Source organism: Nycticebus coucang, chromosome 13, assembly GCF_027406575.1.
Source record: "Nycticebus coucang isolate mNycCou1 chromosome 13, mNycCou1.pri, whole genome shotgun sequence".
Lineage (NCBI taxonomy): Eukaryota > Metazoa > Chordata > Mammalia > Primates > Lorisidae > Nycticebus > Nycticebus coucang.
In genome coordinates this window covers 23,957,450-23,977,692 of record NC_069792.1, presented here as the reverse complement: position 1 = coordinate 23,977,692, position 20,243 = coordinate 23,957,450, and the positions used below count along the sequence as shown (strand labels likewise).

Below are 20,243 nucleotides of genomic sequence, written 5' to 3'. Positions count from 1 at the left end.
TAGTAATAGTCCATTTTTAAAAACACTCAACAGTCTTTTTCAGTGATGTTATTCAACTGTGTTCTTTTATTCCAAGCTTTCTGGTTTGTGTTAAGATGATTCATAGACTATTAGAGCTGAAAGAGATTTTTGAGTTCCTCAAGTCTAATTCATTCTACAGATGAAGAAAACAGCATGAGGAGGGTGTCTGCTACCCCAATTAGAACCCAGATAGCTGGGCTCCAGTCTAGTGCATTTACCAATGTACTTTTGTTCGTTGTTACATTTTGTGCTAATACAGAATGTCAGATTTGACCCGGCCGGGGTTGGGGGGGTGTTTTTGTTTTTTGCTTTACCATTTAAAATATTTAATTACAGTAAGTCCTTACTTAGCATTGTTGATAAGTTCTTGTAAACGATAGCTTTAAGTAAATGAAACAATGTGTAATAAAACCAGTTTTATCATAGGCTAATTGATTAGAACAAGAGTTAAGTACCAATAGCTTATTTGTGGTCACAAAAACATTACCAAATTTCTAAATAAAGACCCCATTATTACTAATATTAAACAATAGAACAAATGTGAGCTACATGTACATTTAAGAAAGAGCAATAAAAAGAAGATAATTATTTACTAAGTTCTGGAGAATCTGTAAGTGATGGCAGTCACTGGCAGTCATAGTGGGTAAATCAAGGAATAAATGTTTGCAAAGTGAAAATTGTAAGGAGCACCTTCTACCACAATGCAGTTCAGAAACAAACAGTGACATATATAATGGAGTCACGAAATGTTTTCATATTACACTGTGTATTGTCATGCCTTTATATGATTATTATTTATTTTATAATTATTATCTTATAATAATTTATATTCATTTATATGTTTATTTTCCAACCTACTCATTCCGGTTCAGAATCCCAGGTGGCCTGAGCCAATCCCAGCAACTCAGGATGCAGGGCAGGAACCAACCCTAGACAGGATGCCGTTTGATCCTAAGGTGCCCGTGCACACATACCACCCCCCACACTGGGGCAGTACAGACATGCCAGTCAACCTAAAATATGCATTTTGGGAATATGAGAGGAAACTGGAGTACCTGGAAAAAACTCTCACAGACATATGGAGAACATACAAATTGCACACAGACAGTGGCCCTGGATAGGAATCAGTTCTTTCCTCATCAGTGTTGTAACAGAATGACATTGAACAAATAACATTATTTGAGGGCTTGCTTTAGACCTACCCTTTTTTTTTTAATTCCCAATTAATATGAGGGTACAAAAAATTAGGTTATGATGTTTACATTTGCTAGGTAAAGTGCCTGTTGTAGTTGTGTCCCACACCCAGGAGGTGTGCCATATACTCTTACGTTGTGCCCATTAGGTGGGAGCACAGCAATCCTCCCTCCTCCCTTCCCCTCCTCCCCCAATTTGAATTGAGTTTTTCTCTTTTGTAGAAGTGTATTAGTGTATTAGTTCATCTACTGGCTTCATGTTCAGTGCATTGGATGCTTGCTTTTTTATTCCTGTGATACTTTACTAAGAAGAATGTAGAGATCTGCCCTCTTAATACATTTTCAAGTGAACGGTACATTACTGTTAGCTAAAAAGCACAATGTTATACAACAGATGTTTAGAACTTTTTTAATCTTGCATGACTGAAATTCCAGATCCATTGAATAGTAACATCCCATTTTTCCTCCCCTGTTGTCTGGCAATGACCATTCTGCTTTTTATTTCTGTGAGTACAGCTAATTTAGATATTAACACCTCATCGAAGTGGAATCCTGCAGTATTTGTCCTTCTGTTACTTATTTGACTTAGTACAGTGTCCTCAGGGTTCATCCTTCTTGTAGGATGTGATGAATTTTCTTTCTTTTTTATGGCTGAATAATACACATACTGTGTTCTGTATATGTACCACCTTTTAAAAAAATCCATTCATCAGTGGACATTTAGGTTATTTCCACCTCTTGGCTACTGTAAATAATTCTGTAGTAGACACAGGAGTGCAAATATTTCTTATAGATTATTCTTTGCAGTTCAGTTTTTTTATATAAAAAGAAGTGGGCTGCAGTATCATATGGTAGTTCTATTTTTAATTATTATTTTTTTTTAGAGACAGAGTATCATTTTATTGTCCTTGGTAGAGTGCCATGGCGTCACAGCTCACAGCAACCTCCAACTCCTGGGTTTAGGTGATTCTCTTGCCTCAGCCTCCCGAGTAGCTGGGACTACAGGCCCACCAGAACACCTGGCTATTTTTTTGTTTGCAGTTTGGCCGAGGCCAGGTTCGAACCCGCCACCCTTGGTATATGGGGCCGGCACCCTACCCACTGAGCCATAGGCGCTGCCCCCTCTATTTTTAATTTTTCAAGGAACCTCCTATTGTTTTCCACAGAGTTACACTATTTTATATTTCCACCAACAGTGTGCAATTATTACAATTTCTCCAAATCCTTGTCAACACTTGTTTTCTTTCTATTTTCTTTTATTTATTTTTATTTTTTTGAGACAAAGGCTCACTGTGTTGCCCTCAAACTCTTCGGCTTAAGCTATTCTCTTGCCTCAGCCTCCCAAGTAGCTGGGACTACAGGCGCCCATCATAATGCCTGGCTATTTTGTTGTTGTAGTTGTCATTATTGTTTAGCAGGCCCAGGCCAGGTTTGAACCACCAGCCTTGGTGTATGTGGCTGGCACCCTAACCACTGAGCTATAGGCACTGAGCCATTTTCCTTTATTTTTTGGTAAAGACCATCTCTTAACAGATATGAGATAATAGCTCATTGTGGTTTTGATTTGCATTTTCTTGATTAGTGATGATGAGCATCTTTTCCTATACTTTTTGGCCATTTATATGCCTTCTTTGGAGAAATTTCTATCAAAGGTCTTTGCCCATTTTTAGATTAGCTAATTTTTTTTTTGAGTTGTAATAGTTTTTAAAATATAGTTTGGAAATTAACTCCTCATCAGTACAGTAGAACATCCATAGTTAACCACCTCCCTGCATTGACCATTTCCTTAAGTTGACCTGATTTTCATAGACTGGATATACACCACATGTACTTTCTAGTACCAGTAGGCCTAGTTCTTTATGTTGACTACCTTTGTATTTTGACCAGTTTGTTACAGTCCATTGGGTGGTCAACTTACAGAGGTTCTATTATATTTGGTTTGCAATGATTTTCTCTCATTCTAGACTGCATTTTCACTCTGTTGATTGTGTCTTTTGCTTTTTAATTTGACATAGTTTAATTTGTCTATCTTTTCTTTGTTGCCTCTGTTTTTGGTATCATACCCAAGAAATCATTGCCAAGATTAATGTTATGAAGATTTTTCCCTAGTTTTTTTTATAAGCAGTTTTATATTAAGATCTTTAGGTCTTAGGTTTAAGTCTTTAAACCATTTTGAGTTAATTTTTGTCTATGTTATAAGAGTTTAATTTTATTCTCTTCTATGTATGTTTAGTTTTGGCATGTTGGTGAATATCATATAACTCCATTTCTTTATGATCAGTTTCTAGAGATTTATTTTGTTTCTTTGTTTGGGCCATGTTTCCCTGTTTCTTTATGTGTCTCAAAACTTTGTGTTGAGAGCCAGGCTTATGAAAAAATAACCACCTCTTCCAGTCTTTATGGAGTGGCTTCATACAGGGGAAGACTTTCACCAGTTAGCCTGGCTAAGATTCTGGACTCCCCTAAAACCTTTTTTTCTTTTATTGGGGAGTGGGGGGGAAGAATGTGACTTCTCTTGGCCTATATGTATAATTTCTTAAATTAGAGAGGCTTGCTAGTTTGTTTCTCAGGAGTTTGTAATCTCTTGCTCATTTTAGTGTCTGTCTGCAAGCATTGTGAATTTTCTGGTTCTGTAGCAGCAAACTGTCCTGCTTTTCCCCATCCTCAGTGGCTAACCAGGCATTCAAAATATGCTGTCTCCTCATCAGCACCCCGATTCAGGATAAATGGATGCCCAGTCCCATGGGCAATCCTTAGAAGAGCTGGAATTTTGGTTGTACATTTCATTCCTTTCCTTCATTCTGAGGAAGAAGCCTCAAGTTGTGTGCCTTCTCTTGATTACACTGAACTGTACCATCCACAGGAAACTCTCCCCTTCTCCTCTTTGTTTGCAGCATCTCCCAATGCTGGTTCTGTCAACAATCCAAGTAAAATGAGACACAAACCGGTCCTTTGGGCAGCCCTCTGAAAAATCCAGAATGTTACACCCACACTCTTCTTTACCCCAATGTTGAAGTTGTGATCTGGAATATTATCTCCTGGCACTGAGTTGTGCCAACATGGAGGAAGGGCTGGTTAGGGTAAAATGAAATTGTTCTTACCTGTTCCAGTATAGCTGTTCTTGGCGTTGTGCTCACCTGGGTTACTGCATCTTCTAACTGGATTCTGGAATTCTTATACAAGTATTTGGGTCTGTATATCATTGTTAAATCAATGTATCTGCGGAAGAATGAGAGCTGAGACTTCCTATTCTGCCATCTTCTGATGTCACCTCAGACTTCCTTTTTATTAAACTTTTTATTTTGAGAAAATTGTACTTTCAAATGCAATTGTAAGAATTAATGCAGAGAGGCTCTGTATACTCTTTTCCTAGTTTATCTATGGTAATATCTTGCAAAACAGTAGTATAATAACATCTAAGCTATTAATACAGACAAGACACAGAACAGTTCTGTCGCCACAGCAATCCTTCATCTTGTTGTGTGATAGCGAGACACTGTCCCTGACACTCAGCTCTGGATGGGGTGGGTATTCTGGCCCATATGTGATCTTCACTGATACTGTAGTGGGTTGACTTCATTCCTGCTAATCCTGACTATTATTTTTCTCTCGTGACACCAGTCTGACAGGCAGGGGAAGGGACATCTCATTATTGCCAGGTGGAGGTAGAAGTTCAGGCTCTTTATGCAGAGATGAAAGTTCTAGCTCCCTACTCAGCTTTCTCTGAAACTACCATGTCCCAGGAGGTTGAGGAGCTTCATTACAGCTTTGCAAACGTGAAAGCCACCACTATGCCTTTGGTGCCATGGGTAAGAGTGGGAGAACAGGTTTTGTTTTTTTGTTTTTTCTTGAGACAGAGACTTACTTTGTTGCCCTCAGTAGAGTGCTATGGATATAGCTCACAGCAACCTCAAACTCTTGGGCTCAAGCAGTCCTCTTGCCTCAGCCTCCTGAGCAGCTGGAACTACAGGTGCCACCACAATGCTTGGCTATTTAGAGACGGGTCTTGCTCTTGCTCTTGCTTAACTCCTGAGTTCAGGCAATCCACCGCCTTGGCCTCCTGGAGTACCAAGATTCCAGGCATTAGCCACTGCTCCTGGCCTGAGAACAGGTTTTTTGTGTGTATTTGACTAGAGTAAGGGGCTTTTGTCTAAATTTTCTGTCATGCTAGGCTGTTCCTTTTCTGGTCCTAAAAAAAGGAATTAGTTATGTTTATAAAGCAATTTTAAATTTTGGTAAGTACTCAATATTTATGCAGTTCCAATTAGTTATTTTTTATTAATAATATTATGGAATCTTTTATAAGTTTCTGAGTCATATGGAGACTAATTTGTAATGAATTGTTAAATCAGAATTAGATCATGTAAGAAGAATTGAAAGATGGTATTAATGCGGATTAAATTCTTTCTTCCTAAAGTTGTACTTAAATTTTTCTGTTGTGGTAACCTAATATTTGAAGCTACTTGCTTCCCACATCTCATTATTGCCAGGTGAAGGTAGAAGTTCAGGCTCTTTATGTATAGATGAAAGTTCTAGCTCCCAACTCAGCTTTCTCTGGAACTACCATGTCCAGGAAGTTGAGGAGTTTCATTACAGCTTTGCAAACGTGGAAGCCACCACTGGGCTTTTGGCACCAGGGATAAGAGTGGGAGAACAGAAAATTTTCTTTTAAATAAAACTATGAATATGAAAATGGACAAACACATTATTTTTACATCTCTCCCAAAGGATGTTTTCACAATAAGAATCTTTTTTTTTTCTTAAAGTAACTTTACCCTGGCACTCATCTCTGTGCACTCTATTAAGTTTACAAGGTGAGACTCTGGTTCATTGACACTAGAAAATAGGTCTGAAATGGCTCGGCCTCCGTCGGACAGTGGTTATGGCAGCAGCCATATACACCAAGGCTGATGGGTTTGATCCGGCCTAGGCCAGCTAAACAATAATGACAACTGCAATAAAAAAAATAGCCAGGTATTGTAGTGGGCTCCTGTAGTCCCAGCTACTTGGAAGGCTGAGGCAAGAGAATCTTTTAAGCCCAAGAGTTTGAGGTTGCTGTGAGCTGTGACGTTACAGCACTCTATTGAGGGTGACATCGTGAAACTCTGCCTCAAAAAAAAAAAAAAAAGAAAAGAAAATATGTCTGAAATGAAGAGAGGAGGCACTTCTCTGCATTTGACAGTTTCTTTTCTCTATCATAGTGTTAGAATATTTCAAAAGTATAGATGCATGGAATCTTTTAAATTGTATACATGTGAAGAATAGTTCTTGGTTTTGTTGTTTATTTTACTATTGAAAAGTAGTCACATGTGTTTATTCCGTAGCCCGATGCCTGGGTGCCTGTCCCAGCACCTGGCACTTGCTGGCTGTGACATAGAGCCAGTTACCTTTCATGAGGTCATTGTAAGGGTTATTGAGCTAACACATGCAAAGCATTTGGAACAATTGTGCTTGCTATCTGGTAAGGACTTACATGAGTTTTAGCTATAATAATTATTATTGTTTCGTGAGCAGTTAGAAGGCATTGACTGGGTTCCTAGCAGTGGAATACTGTGGTGCAGTGTTTGGGGATTGCTGCAGTAGCCATTTCAGGGTGTGTTTTTTTTCCTGCTGAGAGGTCAGGCCTCTTGTGTCATATGTCAGACTTACATAAAACATTTCTCAATCTTTTTTGTAGTCCTCAGGGAACGGTAACTGATGGAGTTTTTCTGTCAATAAAGATAACCAATGAGAATAATCTTCATTATACAGTAACATTTTTGCCCCATTTAAATAAACTAATAATTGATAATGACTCATGTTCCTCACAGGTTGTTCCAAAACTTCATTTTCCCTACAATGGTTTTATCATACTTGGTAGAAATATTCACAGTTCTCTTTATTGGAAAATGTTGGGAAAAAAATTTTCTTCTAAAGAAACCCATTAAATGCAATATTCTTTATTATTAAGATGAATGGTGAGCACACTTTTCAGGAATGCCTAAACTCCCCATTTACCTCCTTAAACTATACTTAGAGTCACATATGAGTGTATTGCCCTTTCTTACAGTATTGTTCTTGTCTTTAATCTGTGTCTCCTATCTGTAAACCACCCATAGCCATAGAAAGAAGTTTATACTTACCTTACATATTTTTGTGGGGAGAGTAGTGGTTATCAGTCCTTTTGAATTTGTTTACTATTTTTTAGAGACAGGGTCTAGTCTGTTACCCAGGCTGGAGTCCTTTATATTTCTGACGTAGCTTTAGATTGTCTCCTCAGGAAGGTACACATCAGCATAACCCAAGTTTACAATTTATTAACCTCCTAACACCCATTCATGGGTCTTTTAGGGGCCCTACGATCTCTATTAAATAACCCTGTGCCAGAACTGTTCTTTGATTTGTGTCACTCATTTTGGGCTGTAGAATTTTCTTGTTAAAGAAAATATCTGACAGAAGTACAAATCACTGCATTGTGATTTATTGTGTAAGGTCAAAAAAAAAAAAAAAAAGATGAAAGAAGAATTTATTCACTGCACCTGGGTTCCTATTGTTTGTTATTACATACTTCTCACTTTTCTTTTGAAAAAAAAGTTCAGAAAATTTAGGGTTTGAAAACTCTGACTAGCACCTTTCTTTGACTAAGTAACATTTGTATAGTAGAACAGCTTTCTGAAAGCATTTCCCAGTTCATTATAAATTGATCTTTAAAAAATTGTTTTAAAAACTGTATTGCTATTATCATTATGTTTAGTTTTTCAGAAAAATTTGTCCTTCACCATTTTTTATGTCCTCTACCCCAGTGCACTCCACCATCTCTTAGTGGTGTGCTGGGTGCTGTGTCAAGGCCTAGTGTTCTGCTTTTTGTGGGTCAGGACTGGATTAAGCACTTTTTCCTCTTGGTATTATGTGAACCAAAAGACTTGACTATCACATTGAAAAGTTCTTAGTAATTTTATTCATAGCATTTGCCAAATTAATTAACTGTTCATATACATCATCATGTTAAAAGTAGCAAAAAAAAAAAGACCAGTGAAATGCATGAATTAAGAAAATCAGTGCTTTCGTCCAATTCCAAGGTCAAGAACAAGGTTAATTTTCACCACTGATTTGTTATGCTTTTTGAGCACATTAAAATACATCATTTTGTTCATCTGTTCAGTAATTACTCTTTTTTTAATGTTACTTTTTCTTAACTTTACCATTCAAGATGATTCTAAGACTATCCTTAAAAAGAAACCTCTAACAAAGCATTTACCTGTTTGTTTGATATCTCTCATTATGTTACTCTTCATTAATATTTTCTTTCCTTAACTTTCACAAGAGTTTCTTTCAAATTTTGCATTAGCAATTTTGAACTCTAGAAATAGTGAATATTTAGTGTCAAAATAAGGCAGAACTAGGAAATGAAGGGCCTTAACTAGGAGACCAGGTTGATACTGAGCTGTGTGGAAAAGGAGAGGTAAAGTCTCACAAGTATTACCTGTTCCATTGGATCCCAGCAACAGGGCTCAGGAAGGGGCAATTTCTGTGGCTCACATCAGCCTGGTAGCTAAAGGATCTTGTTGAAGATGGATTCTGTCTGTCCCTGACCTCCTGGGGCATGATTGTAGGGATCCAATGGGTTCCTTCTTGGGTTCCTTGTACTCTGACCTAATACTGGGACACGGCTGCGATCTTTCCGGGGAAAGAACAGGAGCCGAGCATGAGGCCTACCTGCCATCAAGAGCTCCTTTTCTCCCATGTGGCTAAAAGTCAAACAGCTATATAGCATGGGGAGCCAGAGGCTTTGCATTAGATGGGAAAAGCTGTAGAACCCAAGGAGCAGACTGTGGTGATGCCAGCCTTGCTTATCCTCGGGGCCATATTTACTAGTGCCACTGCAGTCCTTGCTACCTTGGTGTCGCTAGCACCGCGCTGTTTCAGGGTCTGTATTCTAAGGGTCCAGAGCAGTGTAAAAATGCTTTCATGTTGTTGATTTTTTGAAACTTCAAGTATAGTACTGATAAACTTACAAGAAGTAAAAATGATACAAAGAGGTTTCATGTACTCATCATTTAGCTTCTTCCAGTGGTGAGTGACATCTTAACTATAGTACGTTACCAAAATCAGGGAATTAACAGTGGTACCGTTCCATTAACTAGACTACAAACCTTACTTGGATTCTACCAGTTTTCATATAAAAATCACTATAAGACTAATAAATCGTGCTGTTATTTTTCATACTTTTTTTTTTTTCTTGAGACAGAGTCACTTTGTTGCCCTGAGTAGAATGCCATGCCATCATAGCTCACAGCAACCATAAACTCTTGGGCTCAAACATTCCTCTTGCCTCAGCTTCCCAAGTAGCTGAGACTACAGGCACCTGTCACAATGCCTGGCTAGTTATTTTGTTTTTAGTAGAGATGGGGTCATGCTCTTGCTCAGGCTGGTCTTGAACTCCTGAGCTTACATGATCCACTTACCTCAGCCTCCCAGAATGCTAGGATTATAGGCATGAACCATTGTGCCCAGGGTATTTTTCATGCTTTTTTTTTTTTTTTTTTACATTTCCTGTTTGGAATTAGCAGTCTGTGTTTCCAGTTTTTAAGAATTTTTAATTGTGGAGCGGCACCTGTGGCTCAAAGGGGTAGGGCGCCGGTCCCATATGCCGGAGGTGGTGGGTTCAAACCCAGCCCCAGCCAAAAAAAACAAAAAACAATTTTTAATTGTGGCCTTGGTGTGTGTCACACTTTATGGGGGCAAGACATGATTGCAAGAGGGACTTTACCTAACAATTGCAATCAGTGTAACCTGGCTTATTGTACCCTCAATGAATCCCCAACAATAAAAAAAAAAAAAGAATTTTTAATTGTGATTTTCTATTGTGCAAAGCTCACTGTGGAAGAAGTGGGCCTGAGTGTTACTGGATATTTGAGTATTTATATGCAAATCTACAATCTAACATTATCACGGCAAAAATTCTGGTTGATTTATGGAATGATAAAGAATTTTTTCAAAGTTTTGGTGTAAAAAAATGACAAATTCATTTTATTGTAGAATAGCTATGCTTTAATTCCAAGGACTTTCAGAGAAGGTAGAAATCCCTGTGGACCGACACTCATCACCTGGGCCAGTGTGGTAGCATGGTCATTCCTGCTATACCTTTTGTGCCCAAGTCGCGGGATCCCCCACATAAATCACCCGGAGACCAAGTCCGATGCAAAAGCAAGAGGTTGTTTATTTTATTTTATTTTATTTATTTTTTATTTTTTTTTGTGATTTTTGGCCAGGGCTGGGTTTGAACCTGCCACCTCCAGCCTGTGGGACCGGCACCCTACTCCTTGAGCCACAGGTGCCACCCAAGAGGTTGTTTATTTACAAGCTCGAGCCTGGGCTCCCTGGTCCTGGCACAGCAGGAGAGCAGAGAAGCCCTGGTCTCGAAAAGGAGGGAGGTTTCTAAGGGTACAGAAAGGAAAGAAAAGGGAGGGGGTATGAGGTGAGCCGCTGGGGTGAACTGATAGGGGTCTAGGGGACCAAGCAGTATTTGTCTTTGGCTGTCTGGGAGAGTGTTGCTATCACTCAGAGCAGACGTTGTGCAAGGGCGCGGATCGTGGGGCAAGGACGGGGGTCAGGGGAGGAAGCAGGTTGCCTAACACCTTTGGTATGCAGCTGCGAAATGAAGACTGAGGGACAAGATGAAGTTAGTTTTAGCAAAATGGAGTTAACTTGGTCCTTACATACTGACTTGCCCTGTGGTTCTCAGTCTCCTGATACTACTTGCTGTTCATAAACATTTATGTTCTTCATTGTCTCTGAAAGAACCATGACATTAATGAACATTCAAAGGCACACTTCTCCTGAATTTACTTACCTATACATAGAAGCCCTTTAAGACATCTCCAACTCATAACTTTCTCTGTCAGTCTTCACTAAGAATTGGAGCTCCATGAGCTATGCCAGAGGGTTCACATACTCATGTGAAAGAAGCACTGAGCTATTGAGCAAAAACAGGTAACATGGCCACAGTGGCCTGGCATTTCTCATTTCATAAGATGTCACAGTCCCTGGCAACTTCAGACCTTTAAAATCAGGGGCAAACTTCAAGTATTTTAGTGAGATTTAGGTAAAGCCATCTCTAGAACATCTGGCGATAACCACAATGATACGGACCAACCCTGAAGCTAATCTGAGCAAACTTTGGGCATCGAGTTTATTTCTTGGATTAACCCTTAGGCATTTGGAGCTGGCTGGACATTGCGTTAGTTTCCTACTTGTTCTTTTAGAAGGGCATTTAACGTAATGGGTAAGTATTCTAGGCTCTAGAGACAGACTGTATGGATCAAATTCCAGTATTGCTGCTTACTATTTATATGACCATGGGGTTTTGAGTTTTGGTTTGTTTGTTTTTTTGAGGAGAAGGAAAAAGGAGTTTATTATTTTGCCAGCAAACGAGGACAATGTCAGACAATGGTCTCTAAATCCAGATTCCTGCTACTGAACAGAAGCACAGAACTTTTAAAGGTTTTGATCCTATTACTGGGATGAGTTTTTATAACTTCCCTGTGCTTCAGTTTTTCCATATTTAATATAGGGACATTATAATGCTCATTTAATACAGTTGTGGGAATTAAATACAATAATGCAAGTAAAGTACTAGAACAATACCCATGTTGTGTCTGCAGTGTAGCTGTGCACAGTGATTACATTCTAAAGGTCCCAAGGTGGGAGTATCAAAGGACAAAAGATAGATGACGAAAGAATGGGTCAGGACCGCTTCAGATAAAGGGGGAGTATAATGGGATGTTGCAAGCCTGAGCGAGGGGAATGTCAGGTCAAAGAGAGCACAGACCTCAAGTCCTTTCATGGGAAAAAGTTTATCATGAATAGTAACCAAGTAAAAGTAAATAAACATGACAATGAATTATTGTAGGGTGGCAATGGTTATTTAAGTAACTAAAGCCTGTTTTGGCAGAAGTATGGGAAAATAGGTTTAGTTATACCTTACTAATAGAAATATAAATTGCGATAGTGTTTGGGAGGACCTAATTGGCAAAATAAGTTAAAGGTCCTTAAATATGTTTATCCTAAATTGCTTGTTGATTCTACTTTTAGGTCTTTTTACTATTGAAAAGCAGCTTAAATTTATAACAGGAAGATGCTAAATGACTTATGACTGATCAGGACACTGTTACTGATGTGCAGGTTGAAAATCATTCAGTAGTTGACCATATAAATCCTATAAATCCACATGTTGTTATACTGTTTCTATAACTAGTCTATTAGTTGGGCTCTGTAGAAGAGGAATCTTCTTTATTCCTCTCTATAGAAAAGTTAACTCAAGTCTTAGAGCAGTGTCTAACCTATGGCCTGCGGGCTCCGTGTGGATTATGACTGTCACCAGCCCCACCCCAGGCAACCACTGACCTGCTTTCTGTCACTGTTGATAACCGGTAACGATTTTTTAATAATAACGTACAATACTGGAAACAAAATAGGTAACCAAATACTTTCATATGTGTCTGTGGGAGTGTGAAGTTGATACACCTTCTTTGGAGGGCAATTTGTTAGCTTTAGAAAAACTAGGATACATTATCCTTTGAACTAGCAATTCTGCATCTAACTTGAGAAAATAAATTTTCATGTGAACAAGTATTTAATTACAAGAATGTTTATTACTGTGCTCCCGTGTTTTAACTTTTTTTTTTTTTAAGTTAACAACTAAAAAGTGTATAGTAAAAAAAGACTAAAGGCATATCTTTAAAGCTAAAGATGGAAAGTAGTTTCCTCTGGCTGGTAGGATCCATCCGCATTTTTTCCAATGCATACGTTTTCTTTTAAAAAATTAGTGAAATATCTTCCTGATTATAAAAAACTAATATTTATTAATGCAGAGGATTTGAAAATTAGCACAAAGAATAAAGAAAGTTCATGAAATAGGATTGATATACAGTGGTCTCTTGGTATCTTTGCAGACACCAAAAGGTGTGGATGCTCAAGTCTCTTGTGAGAAAATGGCATAGTATTTATATGTAACCTGTGTGCATCCTCCCATAGTTTTAATCATCTCTGTTACTTTTAATACCCAATACAATGTAAACAGTCTGTGTAGGTATGTATACATATTATACTGTATAATTTATTAAATTTATATTATTTCTTCTACTGTTTTTAATTTTTTGAATATTTTCTGTTATTGGTTTAATTTGGGAATGTAGAAACTGTGGATATGGAGGGTCAATTGTATTATTTAAACTATTTTTTAAGAAAACTCACAACACTCTGTTTATGTTTTAATGACATCAAGACAAAGTTCCCTGGAATTTGGCCCCTGCCTGCCTCCGCATGTACTTTTTTGCAGTTCTCACTCTCTCGTCAAGCTCTGGCCTTAGGTTTCCTGGAACACAGATTCTCCTGCCCTATCTGCCTTCAGTCCTCTTCTTCCTTGGCTGAATTATTCTCATCCCTTGAAATTTACTGTCAACATCATCTCTAGCAAGCCTTTCTTGAGCTTCTAGTGTTTCTCCTTTCTCATTCCCACTGCTCTCTAGTGAGACCCCTACCACACCGTATTATCCATTTTCATTATGCTGTCCTAATAGACTGAGCATGAGTTGAGGTCAAGAAAATACTGGTTGGCAATACAACATAGCAATAGGAGCTTACCTGAAGGAGGGAGGATAGTATAGAGAGAAAATATCAATGTATAAACTGAGCAATAGAAATAAAGGTGTATGATCAGACAGTCCTGGAGTATTGGAAGAACTATGAATATATTTATATATTATGGCTAGAGCTTGGCGTCTTCACGAAGAATTTGGTAGATGAAGATAGAGACCTAAGTAGAATTCAGATTGTTAAGGGCTTCCTGTATCATCCTAAGGAGTTTACATGAACAAAGTGAAAATTTCAACAAAGAGAGAGAAAACTTTAATCAAGTACCAAAAAGAAATCTTGGAGCTGAAGAATATAATAACTGAAGTGAAAAATTTACTACAGCGGTTCATTAGTATATAAGATTAAGAAGAAAGGATCAATAAACTCATAGGTCACTGGAAAGTACCCATGGAGAGGAGAGTGCCTCCAGCATTTCCCAAAGTGTTTGCTGCTATTAAGGTTCTGTAAAAGGCTTGGATGTAACACAAACTTGGGGAATCCTGGATTAAGCCAAGCCAACAGAATGGATTTCTGTTCTCTGGGCTTCTCAGATTATTTATCACATTAATGTGCATTTTTTTAATCCCTCCAAAAAGGCATATATGATCTAATTTGTCTTGCTGTCCAAGTTTATTTACCACGGAACCCCTTTATTTGGAAACTTATGTTGTTATAGAACACATTTTGGGAAATAGACATTGGCAAGCCAAAGAGCAGTGAAACCTTTCAGTGACTGTTACAGTAGCCCCTTGACAGAAGCCAAACTTCTGAAGTTTCGATTTAGTCAAAAGGCTGCACTCAAGGGTCCCGAAGACCAAGGCTTTCTAACCCATGATAACAAAGACAAATTGTAGAGATATTTGACCAGTATGATATTTACTTGGTTATGGGTTAATCAGAGATGGTTGTCGGGAATGTAGGTTGAGTAATGAGCACATAATTGGTGGTATTATAAAAAGCCAAGCTAGTGTTGGAAAGCCCTGTACTTTTTGACATGTCCATGAGTTAAGAGTTGTCTGTGGGACATCCTTGTGGAGAGGAGAAGATAACTAAACCACTGGAAGGTTTGTACCTCTGAAGAAATTTGATCTGATCATTTTACTTTTTCTATGCCTCAGTTGCTGCAGATGTTGAGAGTTCATGCCTGTTTTGTGAGATATAAAATATTAAATTACAGGATGAAGACACCGCACACTTTACATCTGCTTCCCCTTTATATTTCCACACCTCAGTGCCTTCTCCTCCCTGTAGCTTCCCTGCTACACACAAGTTCCAGTGAAATCACTTTGATGGAATTTTTTTTAACTTCTGATTTTAGGAATATTGAAACATACCTTATCCATCTCCAAATAGAAACTGCAGTTACCCTGCAGATATGAGGAAGATGCCGGATGAGCAGTGTTTCTCATGTCTTTGTTGCTTTACCAAGCGAGGCCATTGAGTTAGTAATGCTACATACGTATAACATGCTTCTATTCAGTTATTTTAAATGTAATAACAGTGTTCCTTTGTTTTATTTATAGCTCCAAAAGGAATTCTTCATTTGTCTCCTGATGTTTATCAAGAGATGGAAGCCAGCCGCCACAAAGTAATCTCTGGCACTACTCTAGGCTATTTGTCACCCAAAGATATGAACCAACCTTCAAGCTCTTTCTTCAGTATATCTCCAACATCGAATAGTTCAGCTACAATTGCCAGGGAACTTCTTATGAATGGAACATCTCCTACAGCTGAAGCCATAGGTTTAAAAGGAAGTTCTCCTACTCCCCCTTGTTCTCCAGTACAACCTTCAAAACAACTGGAATATTTAGCAAGGATTCAAGGCTTTCAGGTATGAATTAAAAGCAAAAACAAAAAGAAAAACAAAGCAACTCATTAGCCGTAGATCCTTCATCTCTGTCCACCACAAGGCTCATTTTGCCTGCTAGTATGGTCTGTGTGCCTCTCACATTGTAAGTTATTTAGGAACACAAAGGACAGAAAAGAGAGAGCCATGTGCACACGCCTCATTTCCTCTTAATTTTGGTCTCTCCAATGATTTCTTTTACTGCCTGATTCGCCTCCATTTTCCTTTTATTTTTCTTCTTTTTTTAAAAAACATTTTTCATACTCTGCTGTCTTCCCTTTGGTCTTGATTGGGTGCATCTATCTCCTCACTCTGTCTTCCACAGACAAAATTCTGCCTTCGGACATCTGATGTTAGTATTTTGCACTCAGTTCTCCCTCTTTTTACATTAAGGTTGAGTTTTTCTAATAATGAGTTTACTTTCACAGCAGTTTTGAATTTGGCATTTTATTGCTAGTCATGATTCAGGTACACCATTAAGATACAACATCCTAGAAATGCATTACCTTAGGAGTCAATTAAACATGGTGTTTGAAGAATAATGAAATGTTTTCTAGCTGTTTGAGGCATAACAATGTGTATTTGTTTTCCTGGATAATGTTTTGAACTGACTAGGTATAGTAGCTCCTGCCTCGATGGTACCAACAATTCTATTTCACTGGGTAGTCCAAAATTAGATTATACTTTCACTTAACTTGTATATGTGAATTTAGGGATGGAGACTTTTTTTTTTCCTATTTATTCTTTGTTTCCTTTTGGAAAAATCCCTGCAAAACCAACACTTCCTTATGGATAGATTGGAACTTTTAAAAGAATTGTTAACTCTAGGAAGGGAAATGTCTATGTCCTGACTTCTTAGTTGTCTTGAAAAATCATGTACTGAACTGTAACTGCTCTCATAACTGAATGAATCGCAGCTTGCTTGTGTGTAGGAAGAGTATCCTGCTCCCTCAGCTTTCACTGTTTCCATCCCCTTTCCATAGTCTGACTCCTTAAGACCAAAAACTGTAATTTCCTTTAGAAATGCTCTAGAAAATATGTATTGTCTAGAATGATCATGTATTTATAAAAATTTTTACAAGTTGAAATTATAAAATGAGAAAAAAGATCATGTGTTTTGGGGGGTATTTTGCATGTTTGTTTTTCCCCCTTTCACAGAACCCTTCCAATCCTTTCAAACTATTGCCAGGTAGCCATTAGTGTTTTTCACTGGAATATTAATATGAAATTAAAGAAGCTGTTACCAGTTATTGGCTCTGTCATCTGAAATTTTAACCACTTAATTTAAAGTTACAACTTTAGAATTTGCTTTCGTTGTTTAAGAATCACAATAAATCACTGTTTTAAAAACAAAAAGACCTTGATTCATATAGTTAAAGTACTGCAAAAAAGTCAAGTAGTTTTTAGTTCTATCCATAATCTACATAGAATAAATTAGAAATAAACTGTGGTGAAAAGAAATTAACCACCTAACTACAAATCTAGTTATTTAGAAATGTGTAAACTCAAGTAACACTGCATTTTTATAGAAACAAAGCACAAATTGCATTTAGGCTCTGAATTGTTTTTTTGCTTGGAGAGGTATTACAGTAGATGTAATTTTGCTGTGAGAAGAACTTCTTAATGTTTTTAATTTGCTTTTGTTAGTTCTTGGCCATGACAATAATTATAAATTTAATGTATCTTCATCTTCGCCAACGTGTAGAGTCTGATTTCCCCATTGGTGGGCTGGCTGTTTAGATGTCTTTTAAAAGCTTATACTGAGAAAATATAATCTTATTTAAGGACAAGTTAAACATTTCCAAATCTGTGTATTGTGATTATTACATATTAATGAATATATAAAGTTGGTTTTAAGACATTACTATGCTACTTTGGTTGAATGAGCTGGTATTGATTGAAATACCCTGTCACTGATGGACCACAAGCTACAGCTGTGTGGTGAACACAGTCTCTGTGAGAATGGCTTAGTGGCCTGTCACTTGCTAGACCATCTTTATAGTGTCACAGTAGAAGGTTCTTTGTGGTTAAGAATTTCAAAACCTATTTCTTTAAAGGTAACTTTCACAGGTATATTTACCTGGTAGAAACATATAGGTTGTTTCTGTTTCTTAAATGTTTTATTTAAATGGTAGTTTAGAAGTTATAGGGCCAGCTCGTTTATGGATTATGTGCTATTCTGTTACTTTTATTTCTGGAATTTAAAATCAATAAATTGTTTCCTTGTGTTTCTAGGTTAGTACTTTTTTATTTTGTTGCACACTGAACAAATATTACACGTATTGAATATTGTGTAAACTCCTCTTTGGCCCTCCTTGCCCATTGCAGTTTGATTTAAGCCTATTAGAGCCATTGTATGTGACAGCTGTATTGCATTAAAAGGAAAAATATGAGCGTGTACTGACAAATTTTTTTCAATTTATTTTTTAATGTAACCAATCTTCAATTTTAATTTGTAAATTACAAAAGCTAATGTGCTCATTAGAATGTAGTTATCAAGCTCACATCCTTTTGCTTAAATCTACAAAATAAGTAAAATTATTATATAATTAAAGTTATTAATAAAGCTGACTTCACAGAGTGGAATGTAAGTAAACACTTGCACATTCTCAGCAGCTCCTTTATTTTTGTTTGGACTCACCTTAGATTGTTAACATGTTTTAGAATCAAGCCTTTTGGATCTCTGTCAGAAATCCAAACAAACAAAACTTGTTTATTTGAAATTTTAAATCTCTTCTTTTAAAACCTGGACGTTCTTATCGATTTATGTTTTAGAAAAAGAAAGTTTTAGGTCAACAGTTCTATGAACCTTAGACTTTGTCTAGCCCAGTCAGTCCACTTAATAACTCCTATGCATTTCATAAAAACTCATTTGAAATTGTAGTCCTACCATAGTGTTTCAGGGTTCCTTGTTGTATACTCTGATTTAATTATAATGCCCAAATGTTTCCGGATCGTTCAACTTTTTAAGAAAAATTATGGAAAAGACATTCTTAAAATGTGCATTTGAGCTAAAGTAAAAGATTTTGTTTTATGTTGTACTTTATATTGTTCTAAGTTTTTGCATCTTTAATACGCTTTAATATACTAATTAAATTAGAAATCTTTTTTATAACTAAATATAAGCAGCTCCTTTGTTTAAAGAGTCTTTAAAATGATTAGATTGGAAATGAGAGTGAATTGTGGTGGTAAGTAGATCATCCTTGCTAGATGGATTGAATTTCAGTTTGCCTTTCTGTGCTTTCCCTGTGATTATTATCCATTGAATCGAGTTGTTTATGAGACATTCATAGTAAAACAGTATAAACTAGGCCTTTTTCCCTCACGTAAATAATATTAAGAAGCACTTAGTTGACCTTTTAATAATTAGTTTATTTTCCAAAATCAGAGTGTTTTAAAGAGGGGTTTTTCATCATTGTGAGTGTGTGTTGGTGCCATTTCGAGCCACGTGAGAGTGTCTACTTAAATTAAAAGCTTTCTTTCCAAATATAATTTACAGTTAATACATTTTAACTGATATGTTTCCTTTTGTGAAGGTTAATATGCTTATAAAATGCTTCTTTTGTAGTTATAGACTTCTTTTAGGCATTTATTTTTAACAATATGACTTTGGTATAGATTATGTTGAGATGGGGTTGGTGGGGATGGGATGGGGTGGCTGGGCTCTCTGAAAATCTGAGAATAAACCATTTTCCTTTCTTTTTATTTTCGTCTTTTCTATATCTCATAATTCATATATTATCAAAGTAGCTATTTGCAGCAATTTATTTTTGGTGTTTCTTTTATTTTTTGTTTTTTGGGGTGGGGGAGAGACAGAGTTTCACTCTTGCCCCAGGCTAGAACGCTATGGAATCAGACTAGCTCACAGCAACCTCAAACTCTAGGGCTCATGCTGTCCTCCTGCCTCAGCCTCCCAGGCAGCTGGGACTATGGGTGAGTATCACCTGTAGCTGATTTTTTCTATTTTTAGTAGAGATGGGGTCCCACTCTTGCTCAGGTTGGTTTGGAACACATGAGCTCAAGAAATTCTCCCACCTGAGCCTCCCAGAGTGCTAGGATTACAGACATAAAGTATCCATTTTTTAAAAAGACCAATATAAGTGTAACTTTGTAGATTTCGAACAGGGAAATATAGAGAGAGAAATCGTGCATATATCTATGCATGAAATAGTGTTGTCCCCCAGTACCCACAAGGGATTGGTGGACCCCCAGAGATACCAAAATGTGTGGATATTCAAATCCCTTCTGTGAAATGGCATAGTATTTACATAAAATTTATACACATCCTCCCTTATGCTTTAAATCATCTCTGATTACTTATGATCTCTAATACAGTGGAATGCTGCATAAATAATTGTTATACTATATTCATTTTTTGTTTTTAATGTTTTTTTTTTTTTAATTTTTAATCTATGGAGGTGTAACCGTGGATACAGAGGGCCAACTTTATGGGGTTTTTTAATTTTTTTTAATTATTTATTTTTATTGTTAAATCATAGCTGTGTACATTAGTGCAATCAAGGGGTACAATGTGCTGGTTTCACATACAATCTGAAATATTCTCATCA

The 20,243-nt window shown here is 37.1% G+C and overlaps 1 protein-coding gene across 8 annotated transcripts in view; it reads left to right on the top strand.

Annotated features, from left to right (window-relative positions):
* STAU2 (staufen double-stranded RNA binding protein 2) overlaps positions 1–20,243 on the top strand; it is a 329,861-nt gene that overhangs the window by 187,464 nt on the left and 122,154 nt on the right. For all 8 annotated transcript variants that reach the window (XM_053559242.1, XM_053559239.1, XM_053559244.1 and 5 more), the window contains one exon: positions 15,353–15,660. In XM_053559242.1, the coding sequence (XP_053415217.1) occupies positions 15,353–15,660 (308 nt within the window). The remainder of the gene's footprint in view (positions 1–15,352; positions 15,661–20,243) is intronic.